Below are 18,279 nucleotides of genomic sequence, written 5' to 3'. Positions count from 1 at the left end.
GTACAGACAGACAGGAAGTGACAGAGTTGGGCAGGAAGAGGAAGTGATGTAGCTGGGTAGAGAGAGGAAATGAGATGGCAGAACAGAAACTCATATAGGCGTGGGTAGACAGGAACTAGGTCTCTTTGACTGAGGATCTCCAGGTGGTGAGAACGTGGCTGACTTCTTTCTGCTTTGCTGATCTCTTGGTTTTAACCCCATTATCTGGCTGGTGGTTTTTATTAATAAGACCATTTAGCAATTCGTCTACAGGCCCACCTTAGGACCCCAGTGAGCAACTGATAATGGATGAGTGAACAGCAAGCGCAAGATCACACCATCATTAGCAGGGAAGGATTAGCTATGCTATGTCTTGGTGTCTCCCCACAGATGCTCACGTGTTGGGGGCTGAGACGGCTCAGCAGTTAAGAGCACCGGCCGCTCTTCCAGGGGCTCTGGGTTGTTCCCAGCACCCACATGGAACAGCTCACAGCTGCCTGTAAACCCAGGGGAATCTGGTGTCGTCTTCTGGTCTCCAAGGGTAAACCATGCAAACACTGGGAGGAGGAGACAGGTGAGTCCCTGGTGCTCACTGGCCAACCAGCCTCACTCGCTTAGTGAGCTCCAGGTCTGGAATAGATCCATCTCAAGAAACAAGCTAGATAGCATGTAAGGAGCAACACCTGAGGTTGACCTCTGACCCATACACACACAGGCACACATGTGCATTCTCACACACACGTACATGTGCCCCTGCACACACACAGGTGCTGATAAGTTAGATATCAAACCTTAAACTCACAAATATAAAATAGATAGGATATCTATAGGATATCTTCTTTAATGTTGTAACTGTAATTCTTGCTCGATAATTGTTTTGTTATATGTAATTTTACTATGTTAAAGTTAAAACCTTCCTTTTTAAAAAAAGAAGAAAAGGGGAAGTGCTGTGGATATCACTCTATGTACATAAACACTGATTGGCCAGACAGGAAGTATAGGTGGGACTAACAGAGAGGAGAATTGAGGAAGGAGGAAGGATAGGGGAGACTGCCTGGGGTGTCCGCCAGGACAAGGAAGATGTAAAGTACTGGTAAGCCACGAGCCACGTGGCAAAGTAAAGATTAATAGAAATGGGCTGAATATAAGAGTAAGAGCTAGACAATGATAGGCCTGAGCTAATGGCCAAGCAGTTTAAATAACGTAAGCGTCTGTGTGTTTATTTTATAAGTGGGCTCCAGGACTGGCAGGACTTAGTGGGACCCGGAGAGAAAAGCTCTCCAGCTACACACAGGCACATACATATATACATATAAAAAAAAAAATGACAGAAGAGGACGTGAAGCAGGCTGCTGGCTCTGCCTCCTCTTGTGATGCCCTGTGCTGTGACAAGTGCAAGCCCTCGGATGCTGATGGGAAGCCAGGGCCACACTCTTGGATTTCTCAGCCCTCGCAAGTTTGAGCTAAATAAACTATTCTTTACTAGTTCCTTGGTTTCTGCTCTTTAATAACAACAGAACACTGGCTACGGCTACACACAGACTGGTACGTTTGCTGCAGTTAAGATTCCACACGATTTCAGCAGCAGGGAAAACACAGTAGTCTCTAAGAGTACAGCGTCAGGCTGGCCCCTGGCCTTCCAAAGCCTCAGTTTCCCTACCTGGGCAACAATGCACTGGCACATGATCATCAGCTGACACCCTTCATGGACAGTATCTAGTGTTGGCACCCAGGGGACCTGGGTACCATCACTGTCATGAAGCCACCTGGTGTTAGACGTCACTACAGTGTGGCTCTTAAATGTTCTCCCATAGCCTTTGAGCTACAGAATTACTCCCCAACTTGGCGCTCGTAGGAGGTAGACAGGCCTAGTGAAAAGTCCTCCAGGCATCAAAGGCATGACCTTGGTGGAGGTGCTGGCCCTGTCCCTCTCCTCTTCCTTCCTTTTTGGTGAGGTGAGAACTTGGCTGAACCATACTCCCACCATGACGTGCTCCTCACCACAGGCCCCAAAGCATGAGGGCCAACCAATCATGGACTGAAACCTCTGAAAACACAAGTCACCATCAACCTCCCTTCTTTGTGCGTTGATGACCTCAAGTGTTTTGTGACAGTACCAGAAAGCTGGCTGGCAGGAGGGGAAGCGGTGTTTGTGACAACGACCAGCATGGCTTTCACAGCCTTGGTCTACGTTGTCTGCCTTCTTTGTTCTTGTGAAGGGAGAACAAGTATACGATACATTCTCAACTAAATGTTAAGGCTTAAAACAGAGGTGTAGAGGAAAGTGAATGGGAATCACGAAGATGGCAGAGGCCATTTGATTAGTAGGGAAGAGTAAATTCATCACCCCAACATATGTAATTTAAGGTCATTCCCAACGTCTTGAGAATTAACATGGTTTTAAAATGGAAGAGTATATGTAAACTTGCTTGGTTTTAAAACAAACAATTTTTATGAGATAGTGTCTCATTCTGTAGCCCAGGTTAGACTTGAACTTGTGGCAATCCTCCTGACTAAGTCTCCTAAATGCCAAGATTATAAGTGTGAGTCATTCCTGGTAGCTTCCTTAATGAGTTCTGTTTGTCTCATCTTTGAGACGAGATCTCATTGTCTATGCCAAGCTAGATTAGAACTGGTGATCCCCCTGCCTCAGCTTCCTAAATCTTGGGCTTCAGTTCCTTAAATGCAAAAATGAAATCTGTGTTGAAATAGAAGCCAGTGTTTGAATGGTGAGAGTCTTGGGGTATGTTTTTAAAAATGTAAAAGTTTCTGCAATAGTAGTCAAACCACTCCTGGTATAACTTAGCTTTCCCCAGACACTTCCGGAGAGTTTATCCTTTCAACATTCTCTCATTTTACTTTCTTACTGCTTTGTGGGTGCATAAGGCTGAGTAGATACGTTTTTTTATTGTCTTCAGAAACTTCATTATTATTTAGGCTTTGGAGCTGAGAACATTTACCAGTTTAAAAAAAAAAAAAGACAACTGTTCAGAGGCTGGAGAAATGGGTCCACCTTAAGTTTGGTTTTCAGACCTACACCAAGACCCTGACACCCACTTCTGGCCTTCTCGGGTACTGTACACACATATGGCACATGCACACGTGCGCGCGCGCACACACACACACACACACACACACACACACGCACGCACGCACGCACGCACGCACATACACATGGACGCGCACACACACAAATAGAATCTTTTTAAAAAAGTTCTGTTTCTTCTAAGCCACAATTTGTTTGTATACACCAGACTAAAACCAGCCCCATGCCCTCTGACCTCTCTAAGTAGGAAAGTCCGTGACTCTCCAGGGAACGCAGATGGGTGTAGTCCCTGCAGAAGTTGCCTGTACCGGGAGACTGTGTCTGTGTGAGTTTCAAAGTTTGTCTTAGAAATCTGAGGTTTTAAAATACAACTCTTATTTTTTTCTTTTTACAAAATATATGTGAGCTCATATTTTAAAGTACAGATAAAAGAACACTGGAGAGAAAAACTCCCCAGCAAACCTTGCTCTTTGGGAAGGAAATCCTCCTGAGCTTGTTAACCTGTCTGAGCTGGGTGTGGGTGCACACACCTGGGAGGTGTGGACAAGAGGATCAGGAATCTGTGACCCTTTTTCAAAACAAAAGAGGGACTAGAGAAACGGATCAGCAGTTAAGAGCGCTTGCTGCTCTTGGAGAGAGCCTGGTTGTGTTCCCGGCACTCACACAGTGGCTCACAATCGTCTGTCATTCCAGTTCCAGGGAATCTAATGTCGCCTTCTTCTGACCTTCATAGGCACAAGGCACATGCGTACATATACGCTAGCAAAACACTCATGCACATAAACTAAACTAAACTAAATAAATCCAAAACTTTTTTAAAGAACATCCTTTCGCCACGTTTCTGTGTATAAATATATTCCCCCTCAATGGTGTCACACATATTTAACTTTGTGTGTGGCTCTCCCCTTCTATTAATATATTCGTAAACATGTAAACATAAGCCTTATTTTCAGATTCTTATTTTTAATTATGTATATGTATGTAGGTCAGTGTGTGTGTGTGTGTGTGTGTGTGTGTGTGTGTGTGTATGTGTGTGTGTGTGTGCATATGAATGCTGGCACCTGCGGAGGTCAGAGGTCCCGGGATGGTCCAGGAGCTGGTGTCACAGGTGGTTGGGAATCTACTTTGGGTCCTTAGCCAAAGTAGTGCATGCTCTTAACCACTGAGCCATCTCTCCAACCCCATTTTAAGCGTTGTCCTGTTTTTTATCTGCTGGTAACACCCTGTGGGACATTCAGATGCTTCCCCCCCCCATTTTTTATAACACAATAAGCAATGTCACATTGAACCCTCTTAGAGCTAAATATTTGTATGCAAATATGGGACTTTCCATGGGAATTCTTGATCATAGATTGCTCTGTCAAAGAGTGCCAGAACATGAACTCTGTGACACACTGACAAGCTATTATTTAGGGAAATGGTACCATTGTGTACTGCTGATGGAAATGAATGTTCTAGAAAGCTTATGCTTCTTAGAGCTATGAAGAAGTAGATGCCTGACTATTTTGGGGGAGGGGATTGTTATTAGTGTTTTTTTGAGCCAGGGTCTCATATTGCCCAGGCTGGCATCAACATGGCTTTGAACTTCTGCTCCTCCGGCCTCATCTCCCCAAGTACTGGTATTATAGACATGCATCACCATGCCCAGTTTATGCAATGCTGGGATCAAACCCAGTGCCTGGTGCATGCTAGGTAAGCACTCTCCCAAATGAGCTACATCCTTAGTCCAGCCTGAACATAGTCTTTTTTTTTTTTTTTTTTCCCCCGGAGCTGAGGACCGAACCCAGGGCCTTGCGCTTGCTAGGCAAGCGCTCTACCACTGAGCTAAATCCCCAACCCCCTGAACATAGTCTTAAAGACTAATAGAAGATAGAAACAGCCTCCCAGGTGTAAGATATGAGGACCCCTGCTGATAGGCTCTGAGCACACTCCATACTTTAGTGAGAGAACTTACCTTGTCACCAGAGAATTTATCTTAGCCGTGACTTCAGGAAGTGGCCAAGGTAATTCAGGGCTGACTCAGGGGCTGGCTGTGCCCTTATTGATGCTGAGCTCTGAACCATTCCCAGGATTTCGTTGTTTCTTTAAAGGTGGTGATTGCCCGCCCACACAGGCTTTGCTGGCACCCTCTGCCAAGCTCCCTCCTCCCCAATACATGTGATAACAAGATGTTCGACCATTTGAATTCTTACTTCTTGGCAATTGTTTAACGCTATGACTGAAGTTAATCACTCTTGCAAGCCAGTGTTTATTTAGATAATTGGGCTGGCTGCTCTTAAGTGGCCCTGTCTTGGCAGTGGAGAGTTCCTGGCACCTTGATCTTGGCGGAAAAGTCCAGGCCTGCCCACACTTGGCCTTGGGACAGCCTTAGCCTAGCCTTTGAGGCCCATTGTGTGGTTTCTCATTCTCTTATGAAGGAAGTAGCAGAATCCCTGGAGCCCACCCAGAAAATGTGACCATAGCAGGAAATGACACACCGTGGTGGAGGCGGCACACCCCGGTGCCCAGCTCTCTGGGAAGGCTCCCTCCTGGCCTGAGCTGAAGGGCCGCCCGGACTGGTGCTCACAGGACCTGTGACGGCCCCTTGAACTCATGCCTTTCTTTCTTTTTCCACTCTCCCAGGTGAATTTTAGTGCTAACAGGCCCGGCTCCCTTCGAGATCTTTCAGAAATGCCTCCGGCTGGGCCACCCTCAGTCCAAAGAACTCAGACCTCACTGTGCTTGACGCCTAGGACGGTAGATGTCACCTTTTGTTGTCACTTACCAGTTGTAACCATCTGCTTTGATATTCATTTGCTAGGGTAGCAGCAAAGGACCCCAGACTCATGCCCGGAAGCCTGCTTCTTGACAGTTCTGGAAGTTGGAAGCTCAAGACTGACGTGTCAGCAGGGCTGGCTCCCTGGGGCCTCTGGCTGGCTTGTCTGTCTTCACATGGCTTTCACACTGCACATGCCTGTGTCCTGACTTCCTCTGGTTATGAAGGCACAAATCTGATCGGGTCAGGGCCCACTTGAATGACCCCGCGTCAACGTAATCTCCCCTTTAAAGATCCTATCCCTAAGTAAAGGCAGATTCTCAGGTACTGGCAGTAAGGATTTCAGTGTGTGAGTTTTAATGGGGCATCAGGCAGAATTCAAGATGGTTTGTAGCCATAGTTATCTCCAGGGATTTACGTCCATGAATACCCTCTTCCCACACACACCAGGCCAGGTCTATGCGATACAGCAGAGGAGAGATGGCTGGCTTCTTATTATTTTACACCCCATTCCCAGGAGAAGCCAGCGGCTACTTCACGAAGACACCCCCAGCCTGTGAGGGGAGGGACTGAAGCCTATTACGACAACCAATGCCAACTTCTCATCATATCAGCTGGCCACCTTGAAAACTCAGCCCTCCAACCAGAGCTGTAACCTCGGGAGACCTCCCTACACTCAAGGCAAGAACCTCTGCTCTCAGCTGCCCCTGAATTCCTGTCCCACAGACGCTGCAAGATGATATGTGTTTTATCGGAGCCCATTAAACTGTGGAGTGTTTTATTACATAGTGATAGAAAATGAATACACAGGTTGATATTTAGGAATGCGTGGCTGAGGTGGTGGCTTTGGGACAGGGCAGTGAACAAGAGTTAGAAGGATCTTGAAGAGAATTTTGGAGAAAACTTGGGGGGTTTGATGGAAATCCCAGCATTGAGCATCCTGAATGGGTACAGCAGGCTAGATATTCCCCCAGGTGCCTGGCCTGCCCCTTTGGGTATTAAGCAACTGTCTCCTTATCTTTCTCTATGTTATGTCACATGAATACAACTATTTACCTGCAGGAAACAGTTATCAGACATCCCACCCTGGACAAGGCGGTTATGTGCAGCCAACACGGATGACCTCAGCACCTGCCTTCCCATGCTTGGCCCGGGCTGCTGCCTTTCAGATGGGATGTGGGGGCCACTGTCTTCTCTGTGGTCCCAGAACACAGTTGAGGTGGGAGTACTCTCATAGCCTTGTGCTCAGTAAGACAGTGTGTCCCATCGATAGCCAGGCTCTGGGCAGCCCTGGGGATGCTTATTACAGCACAGCGGCATCACCCTGTGAAGTCACACACAAGGGTGGCACACACATGGAGTGAAATCTACCATGGGGGAGGCCTCTCCTAGCCAGTTTCTCTTGAAATGGTTCCACACAAGTCATAGATGGAATCCAAAGAGGTCAGCACTAATGGATAATACGTTTTAAAGGAGACACAGAGTTGGAGACATGAAGGAGATAGGATGGGAGGTCCAGGGGAAGTTGAATGGAATAGTAGAAGGTGGATAAGAGCAAAATACACTGTATACATGTATGAAAATTTCAAATAATAAAGAAAATGTCCTTTGAAGAAACCAGTAGTCAGCTATATGTAGCAAACCCAAGCTACAAGTTCAGAAATACTAGAATGTGGGTCATTCTCTGCTCTACCAGGACTTGAAAAAAATTTATGAATTTGTTCAATCAAATCAATCAATCAGTGAATCAATCAAGACTCCAGCATGGAGGAAAGAGGGAGAAAGTCTAGAGAAAATGTGTACCGGTACAAAGTGTGGGGACATGTTCACAGTCACTCCTCATCCAAGGAAGGCAAAGGAAAGCAAGAGTACAGGACTATTCCTAAGTCTTAAGTTGGAGACCTTCAGGAAAATCAAACACCAGACAGCCGAAGTTGCAGGACAACCCAAAAGTCTACCTCACTATTTGTATGTGCAAATTGGCACACATGTGCTTGGACATACAAATTGGTAAGTTTATGCATACAGGTCAGGAAGCACGCTGATGATATAAACAGACCCCACCCTCTTTTGATATAAAACATGTGGAAATTTATCCCAAAGAAATAGCCTATAAAAACCACCAGCACACAGTCGACAAAATGTATTCTGAAACTCAGAAGCAACAAAACCCTCCCAGTAGGGACTCCTCTGAGCAAGATGGTAGGCAGTGTTGGGGGTTTTCTTGGCCAGACAGAAAAGGACTATTGCTATAAAACTGAAGGAAAAGAGGCCAGAGGATAATTACAAAATTTGTTCTGAGACATCAGGGCTTAGAAGAAGTTCAGAAAAATAAATATCTTGTCATTTGATGGGTAAAGCTGTAGCTGAATCTTTGTTATTACTGTTTGATGTTGTTACTGTGTTTGTGCCAAAGACAATGATGGTGTTTTAGAAAGTTTGAGAAATATCTTCCTCCCAGTCTTTGAATGCCGAAGCCATGCTGAGCTGTTGTGGAAGCCTTGGCCACTACGCGCCTGGCAGGCCATCTCATCTCCACCAAAGCATGGGCTTCCAGGGGGGTGTGCTGAGTCTAAAGCGTGTGGACCCACCAGACTTCAGCTCATATGCATAGGAAAATATACAAATCAATCTCGAAAGCCAGATGCTCTCGGACGCCAACCACGAGGCTCCCCTTCAAAGGCCCCTGATGAGAACCAGCCCTCAGTTCTCATGTGCGCATCCATCTGAGCCCATGCCAGGTCTAGGGTGAAGGCCAAATGTGCCTTTCCCCTTCTTCAAAGCCATGCGCCTGAGCCTTGGAAATGGCTGGAACAGCGAACAGAAATCTCTCTCACTCTCTGTCTCTGTCTCTGTCTCTGTCTCTGTCTCTGTCTCTGTCTCTCTCTCTCTCTCTCTCTCTCTCTCTCTCTCTCTCTCTCTCTCTCACACACACACACACTCACACACACATACACACTGGCAGCCTGTGGCCCGGATGTGGACTGTAGGCATGTTTTCTTTGGCTTGTTCAGTGTTTTAAAAGTTGGAACATTTCACTTTTTTTTAAAACCTGGATTTCCAGCATCTCAGGAGAGCTCAGAGGCTGTGATAACACCAGGCCCACATCCCAGTCTGCAATCCAGAGTCAAGGATGGGCACTGCGCCATGCTTACAAGGAGCTCTGATTCATTCACCCACCAAGAGTTCACAGGACTCTCATCCTGTGACAGGCACCACTCCGGTCACTGAGAATCCTGCAGACACAGTCCCTGCAGAGCTGAGCCTCTGGGAGGACGGGCCACCCACTCATGGCATGGAGGTTTCCACCATGAAGATGAAGTTGGCAACAACAAAGCTCTGTTCTGGCAGGTGGTAGGGAAACCTCTCCAGTCTGGCATTCAAGGTGACTCCTAAGAAGCATGACAGAACTGACCACACAAAGGTATGATGACAGAACAGCCCAAATCAAAAGAACAATTTGTGCAAAGGCCTGGGAGTATGAAAGGTCATAGAATGCTATAGAAGTCATGAGGGAAGGGGGTAGAGAAACAGGACTGCAGCTGGCTTCTAAGTCTGGTTACAATGGGCAGCATGCAGGATTTTACACAGTGGGGGTGTGTCTCTTTAACTTAAGTGCAGGCTTCCACATGCTGCTCAGTAGAGAAAGGTGGGAACCTGGTGGTCCAGATGAGAGATGACCAGAGAAGGCTGGGAGCCAGGAGGCCAAATTGGAGGTATGCTGTCACCAGGGGAGGGACCCTAGGGTCAGAGAGGAGGTGGATGGGCCACCTGGGGAGACATGATGTTGCTTTGTCAGTTGGGTGACATTTAAGTATATCTATACAAAAGGGACAAATTGATGAGTTTATGGGGAGTATTTGCCGGGTGCAGTCAGCAACCTTGATACAGTTTACCTGTCCAAAGAGCAAAGACTTCTTAGCATCCAGTTTGATAAAGAAATGTGTTAAAACACCTGCAAAGGTTTGCATCTTCTAAAAGAGTTATCTATTTTTACTTTATGAATGTATTCGCATGCACGCATGTATGAGCATCAGAAAGGACTAGAACTCGGATCCTTATGCTTGCATCTCTCCAACCCAAAGGTTGGTGTCTTTGCATGCATGGTTCTGACCTGAGGGACGAGTTGGGTCTCAAGAGCCCTGGACTTCCCTTTTGAACCCTTCCCATTGCAGAGTACGGGAGAAAAGAAAAGGCTTCAGAATGTTGACTGGGGGGTGATTAGTGCATCGAGGAGCTTTGTCTTCATCACTGTGTGTGCTGGGGGCACTGCACAGAAGAGCTTGGTGAAGGACGGGGTCAGCAGGCTACTTTGTGCAGGGCTTAAACTCTTGATTCTGTTATGATAAGCAAGGGCAGGATTTTCAAGCCACATACCTTCCTGTATCTGCCAGGTCATCGATGGTGTGACAGCAGTGGGCTGCCCTGAAGATCCCCCCAGCTCTCCAGGGAAATCCATACATGTCCTTTGGCACATGCAAGCCCCTCCCCATATAAACAAATACAATAAGATGGCGGGGGTGGGGGGGGCACGACACTGAGTATGAGCCTCTGTTGTTAGAGTTTTTAGTTACTATAATGAAATTCTTGAGGCTGTGTAACTTTAAAGAAAAGAGGGTTATTTGACTCATAGCCCTGGTCCAAGGTCAAGGGTCCATACTCAGTGATGACCTTCTTAATGGCAGAGTTAGGAGGAAGCAAGGGGTTTCTGCACATAGCTTCACACACAAGTCCCCCGTTTCCAAGATCGGAAAAGTGGGAAAGAATATTCATCCCAAGGCAAGACTGAAACTCTGCAGGGAAGACACTAAACCCCAACACACCAAGTCCAGCCTCTTAGCATGCTGGGAGGGGAGGGTCCCAAGCTTTGCAACAGTTTTTTCTGGCCACAGGGCTCCTCTCCTGCAGCCTTCAAGGCTGCATGGTGCCTGTAGCTCTACCTTTCTGAGAATGAGACAGCCCTGGCTCTGAGGAAGGAGAGGGAGAGGAGAGCTGGGAGTGAGATCTAGAAGGCCTTACACAAAGGAGGACAAAACAGTGGGAGAGAAAAGCCCGTGGGCTGTGACTGAAGAGGCCACTAGACTAGGCCGCGGTCACTCCAGGAAGTCTGAGGTAAACTGTGGCTTTCTATAAGCTACCCCAACAGACAGTGTGTAAGGAAGCCTGCACTGTACAAATTAACAAAGAGCCCTCAATTGTGTGTGTGTGGGGGGGGGGGTTAAAAGTCCACATGACTTGCACACTTGAGGCTCCTCTGGCTTCCTCTCTTGAGAGTGCATTCTTTCTTAGTAAGTTCTCTCACCTTGCTTGCTACTTTCCACATCCAATTCCTTCTTCCAAACCCAAGAACCTGAGAACATCAGCAGGTGCCCCCCAGATCCCTGCACCCAGCCAATACCAACCTCACTCTACCTCACCTCATTTGGGGGCTTTCCACGGGCACTCCAACCCATGGCCAACTTCTGCCAGGCTTCCCTTTCAAGTCTCAGGAAGCTGCCTCCCTACACCTGAAAACCCAGCATGGCCTGGATGCCAAGGGTTAGCACCCACAGACTCGACACCCAGGCCTGTTTGACTCCAGGCCTTGTTCCGGTTGTTCTGATCACAGAAACTGGCATCTGTCCACACTAATCTCTCCAGTAAGTGGTTTCACGGCCACACCCGACATTCTTCTTCTTTGCTTCCTCCTTGGCCAGATGGAGAGTTTTTCAAATCTTTCCCTTTGGTCCTGAGTTTTACTACAAACCCAACTAAAAAGCAGCCAAGAATGGCCATGCAGCAGCAAGAATCTTTGTTGATTTGAAATTGCATTTACCCAGTGTAGTGTTTTAAAAGAAAATGGCCCCCAAAGGGAGGAGCACTCTTAGGAGGTGTGGCCTTGTTGGAGGAAGTGTGTCACTGTGGAGGCAGGCTTTGAGGTCTCCTATGCTCAAGCTACACCCAGTGTTACAGATCACTTCCTGTTGCCTGTGGATAAAGATGTAGAACTCTCAGCTCCTTCTCCAGCGCCATGTCTTCCTGCACACCACCATGTCCCACCATAATGATAATGGACTGAACCTCTGAAACTCTAAGCCACTCCAATGAAATGTTCTCCTTTATAAGAGTTGCCATTGTCATGGTGTCTCTTCACAGCAACTGAAACCTAACTAAGACAGCTAATAAACAAGTCCATCATCTTTACATGTGGTGTCCCACAAGGTTTTAGGATGTGGACACCCACACAACAGGGTCCTTTGCTACTTCATATAAGAATAGCCTCCTACCTATTTTCTAAGAGGCTGCCCGTTTCCATCTAAGGCTGATATGTTAGTTTCTTCTTCACCCTCATCAGAATTGGCCGTAACATTTGTCTTATAGCAAAGCAAACCTTTCCCAGCCCATTCCTCCAAACCCCTCTGACCTCTGCCTGTTATCCAGTTTCAAAGCCACTTCCACATTCTCAGATATAGATATAGTATTAACCTCATATAGTCCCAGAGCAAATTTTCTGTATTAGTTTTCTGGGTTTTGCTTTACCGTAATAAATTACCCCAGCTGAGTAACATTATAAAGAAAACAGGCTTCTTTGGCTCATGGCTCCGGTCCAAGGTCAAGAGCCTGTGTCTGATGACGACCCTCCCGGCAAAGTCTCAGGCAGCACAGGGTACCACGCAGCGAGAGACGGGAACGTCTGGAGATGTCTGCTCTGGTCTCACCCTCTTTTTCAAAGGCTTCTGTCATGGGAGCTCCTCAGGGATAATCTTATCTGCCTCTAATCGCCTCCAAAGTTCCTGCCTCCAAATGCCTCAGTAGCATTGTTTCCATCATTTTAATATCTCCCATCAGGAATTAAATTTTGACACATGAACGTTGGAAGACATGCAAGCTACATCCAAACATCACAAGGCCTTCAAGGCATGTGCTCCTAGGAACAACATAGCCTAACACATGTTTATATTTATATTACCCATGTAATGTCATAGAAGGTATTATAAACCATCTTTTGACATGGAGATGTGGCATTGACATCTAGAAATGTGTCGAGCCTCTTTCATAGCCGTCTTAGGATGTGTGTGGCTGATGGGCAGCAAGGTGGACACTCCTGGTAACAAGGGAAATAAGCCTGCACCTGTTCAATATAGGAACCTCCCCGCTAAGTATTTCCAATCTGTGCTTGGGTGAAGCCACGATAGCAGAACTCGTGCATACGGAGAGCCTGCTGTTCCTTTCTTGTTTTCCTATGGCCTCCTATGCTAGGACACTCTATGACTGGGTGGGTTATTGGTCACTGATGAGTTCCCAAAGCCTAGAACCAGGCCCTGCATACAGTAGGTGCTCACTATTTACCTCCACAGAATGACTGAACCACCAATAGATTCAGGACTATGGGGCAGAGAGGCCGTTACAGTGAGAAGGATCCTGTCCTTGACTCTCCCTCTCCTGCAGGTACCAGCCACACTGGACCACAATCCACACGGACAACAGCCTAATGATAGCTGAATAAAATCACCTACCAAAGGGGGGCAGCGGCTCTGCTTCGGAGGAACAGATGTCCCTCTGCTGTGTCCTCCGGCCGTAGGTGGCAGAGTAGATGTTGAGAAACTTGGACTCATGGCAATGCAGCTTCAGCTCCTGGTCTTCACACACAGTCTTGTTTTTTAGTTCATCTGGAGAAGAAGCAGAAACCAGGGACAGATTAGCCTGGCCAGGAAGGAACGGGCCGGGGACCAGCGAAGTTGCAGCCGCTCAGCCCTTGTGGACCTGCACCCTGAGAAGGGCAGAGCAGGATGGCCCTGCCTGCCTGGTGTTTCAGGCCCTGCCCCTGCGGGAGGGGGAGGGAGGCCCCTTGCAGGAAGCAGGTGGGGAGCAACCAGAGGACAGAGCAAAGACTCCAGGAGTCACAGTAGTGTGCAAATGGGGAAAAGGCTTAAGACAGGTCCTGGGAAGTTTCTCCTGCTTCACTTTAGAGCAAAGATTAATAGGAGGAAGCCCCCTGGTAAGTGCTGGCTCAAGACTCATGTACACAAGCCCTTGCCACCAACTCCACAAGCACCTCCCCATCTCTCTGAATCTGGTGTACTTTGTTCCCAGGAGTACAGAGTGTGGCTGGGTGCATGGAGTGCAGTTGGCAGTGTCTGCTTGCCTAGCATACATGAAGTCCTTCACTGAATCCCCAGCACCACATACATCGGCCCGTGGTGGCTCATACCTGTAATCTCAGCATGGGGCGGTGCAGGCCAGAAGACGGGAAGCTCAAGATAACTCCCACATCCCCAGCTGCAGAGCAAGGTCCAGGCCACTTGGGGATACATGAGACCCTGTTTTCAAAGGGGGGTGGGGGGGTGGGCTGGGTGCGGTGGTTCATTCTTATAATCTCAGCACTTAGGAGGCTGAGGCAGGAAGATCTCTGTGCTACCACAGTGGAATCTCTCTTTAAAATGTCATAATACAGAGTTGACATTTCCATGAACTGCCAAGGTAAAAAGTCTTATTTTTTTTTAATAGAGCATATGGTAAAAACCATCAATTTTAAACTTGTTTTATTGTATGGGAATGAGTGTCACAATGCACTATGGACAGCTGAGTTATTGGGTCTCTCCTTCCAACAGGTGAGTTCCAGGAATTAAACCTGGGTCATCAGGCTTGGCAACAAGTGCCTGTACCCACTGAGCCACCTTGCTGATTCAAAGTTTATGTGAGAGAGAGAGAGAGAGAGAGAGAGAGAGAGAGAGAGAGAGAGAGAGAGAGAGAGACAGGCAGACAGAGACAGAGAGACAGAGAGAAATCTATTTCTGGAAACAGATAGCCCTGACTGTCCTGGAACTCCCTTTGTAGACCAGGCTGGCCTGGAACTCACAGAGATCCACCTGTCTCTGCCTCCCGAGTACTGAGTGCTGGGATTAAAGATGTACACAACTTTTAAAAAGTACTAATTTCTGACAGTCCAGACACAGAAGACTTTGCAGCATCTGATTCCATTTATACTACCTCTCCCCTTTATCCAAGGTTCCTCTCTCCTGGATTTGAGTTATCTATGGTCAACCACAGTTTAAAAGCATTAAATAGAAAATCCCAAGAGACCGCATGTGCATCACTTTCATTAGAGTAATTGATATTGCTAGTCTACTTTATTACTGCCTAACTTATAAACTAAGCTTCGCCATAAACACGCGTGTATAAGAAGAGACATAGCTGAGCTGGGGATATGGCTCAGCAGGTAAGAACATGTACTGTTCTTGTAGAGGACCCGAGTTCGATTCCCAGCACCCATATCAGACAGCTCACAATTTCTCCAGGGGGATCTGACAACTCTGGCTTCCGTGTACAACTGAATTCACATGAACATACCCTCCCCCCTCATACACACACACACACACACACACACACACACACACACACATCATTTTTTAATTAAATCTTTAAAAAAAGATTTTTTTTTTGGTTTGGAACATCCCCTGGGATCTTGGGATGTATACCACACACACACACACACACACACACACACACACACACACACACACACAAAGGAACAACTATGCTCATGTATAGTTGCATGTTATGTATATATTATGCATCAATAATGGGGATATGCTCTGAGAATATGTCCTTGAGTGAACATTGTGGACTGCATGTACAGGAGTCTATATGATACAGTCTATTATACGCCTCTGATACTTCTTTGGGTTGTTTGCTTGCTGTAGTAATATGGGTAGAACCCAGGGCCTCTTGAATGCTAGGTGCACCCTACAACTGAGCTATACTCCCAGCTCTACACACCTATACCATGTGGTACCCTCCAGCCCCTGGGCTGCAAGCCTGCACAGCATGCTGCTTTCCTGAAGACCAAGCCTACTGTAACACACTGCCAAGTATATGTGTATCTAACACTGAGAAAGGCAGGATGCATGTGGTACAAGTGCTAGGTGACGGGTATTTCCAGTTGGGTTATAATCTTCTAAGGACCACTGTCATGTACTTGGCTTGTCACTGAACAAGATGTCATTATGTTGCATGACCATATGAGAAATATCAAGGAAAGGCAAATGTTCACAGGTGAATGTAGATGAACTGTTGGCTGAGATTGTGAGTATGATAAAGAGGTAGATACAGGAAACTCAGACAGAAGACAGGAATGTTCTGTGGCTGGACTGTGGTCGAGAGAACACGGCTCAGCAGACTTACTAATGGTTGTTGAACTGTTCACTTAAAATGGGTGGATTCCATGCTATATAAATTACACCTCAACATACTTTAGAAATAATGATAATTGGTATTGAGGGCTTCCCCTCCACTCAGTCCTGTTCTAAGCACATTGACTGTGGTAATGAACTTCATGCAAAGCAGCCTTTTAATGTGCTATCTTTTCAAAGCTTCCTAAAATCACAGGCAGCAAGAGTTAATGGCAAGCTGCTCTGGCTGGCCTGGGCTGGCCTGGGCTGGCCTGGGCTGGCTTGGGCTGGTTGTCAGGAGGGAGCCAGCTTCCCCAAGAAAGCTCTTGCTTTTTATGTCCCTCCTGAGCTCGTATTTTTCTTCTACTCTGCCTGATTTCCGTATCCTGATACACTTCAAGACTGAGTTCTCTCAAATGTGATCCGAGACTCACTGATGAGTCTTGAAATCAGGCTAGTGAAGTGTGACCAGCAAATTTAAAAAACTACAGACCAGCTGGGAGTGGTGGCACATGGCTGTGACCCCAGCCCTCTGGCAGGAAGGTTGGCAGTTTGAGGCCAGTCTGAGCTACATAGGAATCCCAACTCTTCCTTCTCTCAGGAAAAGAAGAGAAGAGAAGAGAAGAGAAGAGAAGAGAAGAGAAGAGAAGAGAAGAGAAGAGAAGAGAAGAGAAGAGAAGAGAAGAGAAGAGAAGAGAAAGAGATGAAAAAGAATGATTAGAAATCATCAAAAACATTAAAGAGCATTCCATGAGAATAAACATGGCTGTGATTTCAAAAGCTCATCCTTCGGTTGGTTAGTGTAAGTGCACGCCATGTTGGGCCAGTAAGTGCAGTGTTTTTCTTACTGTGGTTGGAATCCCAGCGGTTTGGAAGCTCCCACCATAGGCCTTCCAGAACAGCACATGCCCACCCACCAGAGCTAGGACAGCTGGATGACTTCCGACAGAACCAACAATGCTTAAGCTCCAAACTTAGACCATGAGAGAAAACAATCCAGTCATGAGCCTCCCCTTTCCCGTGACTTGGAAGTTCCTGTGATTCTTCACCAAAAGCCCAGAAGAAGCAGAAAGAAAAACCTTGGGTCACAGGCAGGAAGATGCTTCAGGTTGCAAGATGCCCACCAGCTTTGGCGGTGAGCCCTGGGGCTGGATTTTAATATAGTCAACCCTCCCCTCCCCTGCTCCCACTGCAGGTCTCTGTCTGTGATTTTTGGGTAATCAACAACCAACTACAGCTTTAAAACAGTAAAAAAAAAAAAAAAAAAAAAAAAAAAAAAAAAAAAAAAAAAAAACTCCCAAAGTAAATAATTCCTAAATTTTAAACTGTTCCCTATTCCGAGTAATCTGTCATACTCTTTGGCCACTGTTCTCTGTCTATACAAGACATGAATCTTCTATTCCCAGCATATCCACCCTGTATATGCTACCTGCCCATTAGTTACCTGGTTAATTGTCTTAGTTATCAGGTCTACTGTGGAAATATTTATATTCAAATAACCCTGATCTAACTTCCTGACACCCCCAAGTACGAAGAATATTAATGGTGGCTATTTTATTATAACCATGGTTATAGCTTCTGTTTTATTATTGGTTATTATAGATCTCTCACTGTGTTCAAATTAAACTTTTTCATGGGTGTGCATCTATATGAAAATCATAGTATATGTAGGGTTTGATATCTGTGGCTTCAGAGATCCACAGGCCTCTTGAACCATGTTCCCTCTGTATAAGGACAGATGATTTTATATATATATATATATATATATATATATATATATATATATATATAACTATATATATCATATCTATATACATACATATCTATATCTATCTATCTATCTATCTATCTATCTATCTATCTATCTATCTATCTATCTATCTATCTATCTATCTGTGGGAACATTCCAGGCAAGTGTCCATCCTGATACCTATGGGCCATATATAGCTAGTTATGAGTACAGTCAACACAAAATCACAGCTTGTTTTGTAGGCGATAATGTCATGCAGCAGTCTTAAAGGTGCCTTTGAATGGGTGTGCCTTTGAGCATGATCAACACACAGTCAGAGCAGTAGCCAGGCTGTCAGTGCTCACAGGACCCTCATCTTCTCTGGTCATTTGACATACAGGACAGCCAATGAAGCAGGGCAAAGGGACCCGGTGTCGTAGTAAATATTTAAAAGACCCTTAGCTGGCTCGCTGGAGTCTCAGCATAACATTTTGCAGTTAGATGCAAGGAAAAGTTTGTCTTTTTCTAAATAAAAAGATCTCCTGAATGCTTAAGGGAAGTTCCTTGTCTGTGTATCCTGAATAATGGACATTAACAGCTTAGTTGCAAGATTGTAAAA

General features: G+C 46.2%; 1 protein-coding gene across 7 annotated transcripts in view; it reads right to left on the bottom strand.

The window, feature by feature from the left end:
• Positions 1-18,279, bottom strand: part of Eva1c (eva-1 homolog C) — a 72,619-nt gene that overhangs the window by 13,837 nt on the left and 40,503 nt on the right. For all 7 annotated transcript variants that reach the window (XM_006983540.3, XM_076549173.1, XM_042259524.2 and 4 more), the window contains one exon: positions 13,277-13,429. In XM_006983540.3, the coding sequence (XP_006983602.1) occupies positions 13,277-13,429 (153 nt within the window). The remainder of the gene's footprint in view (positions 1-13,276; positions 13,430-18,279) is intronic.

The sequence above is a fragment of the Peromyscus maniculatus genome, chromosome 12 (assembly GCF_049852395.1).
Source record: "Peromyscus maniculatus bairdii isolate BWxNUB_F1_BW_parent chromosome 12, HU_Pman_BW_mat_3.1, whole genome shotgun sequence".
NCBI classification, from domain to species: domain Eukaryota; kingdom Metazoa; phylum Chordata; class Mammalia; order Rodentia; family Cricetidae; genus Peromyscus; species Peromyscus maniculatus.
The sequence above is the reverse complement of the archived record's forward strand: the minus strand, read 5'-3'. Positions and strand labels throughout refer to the sequence as shown.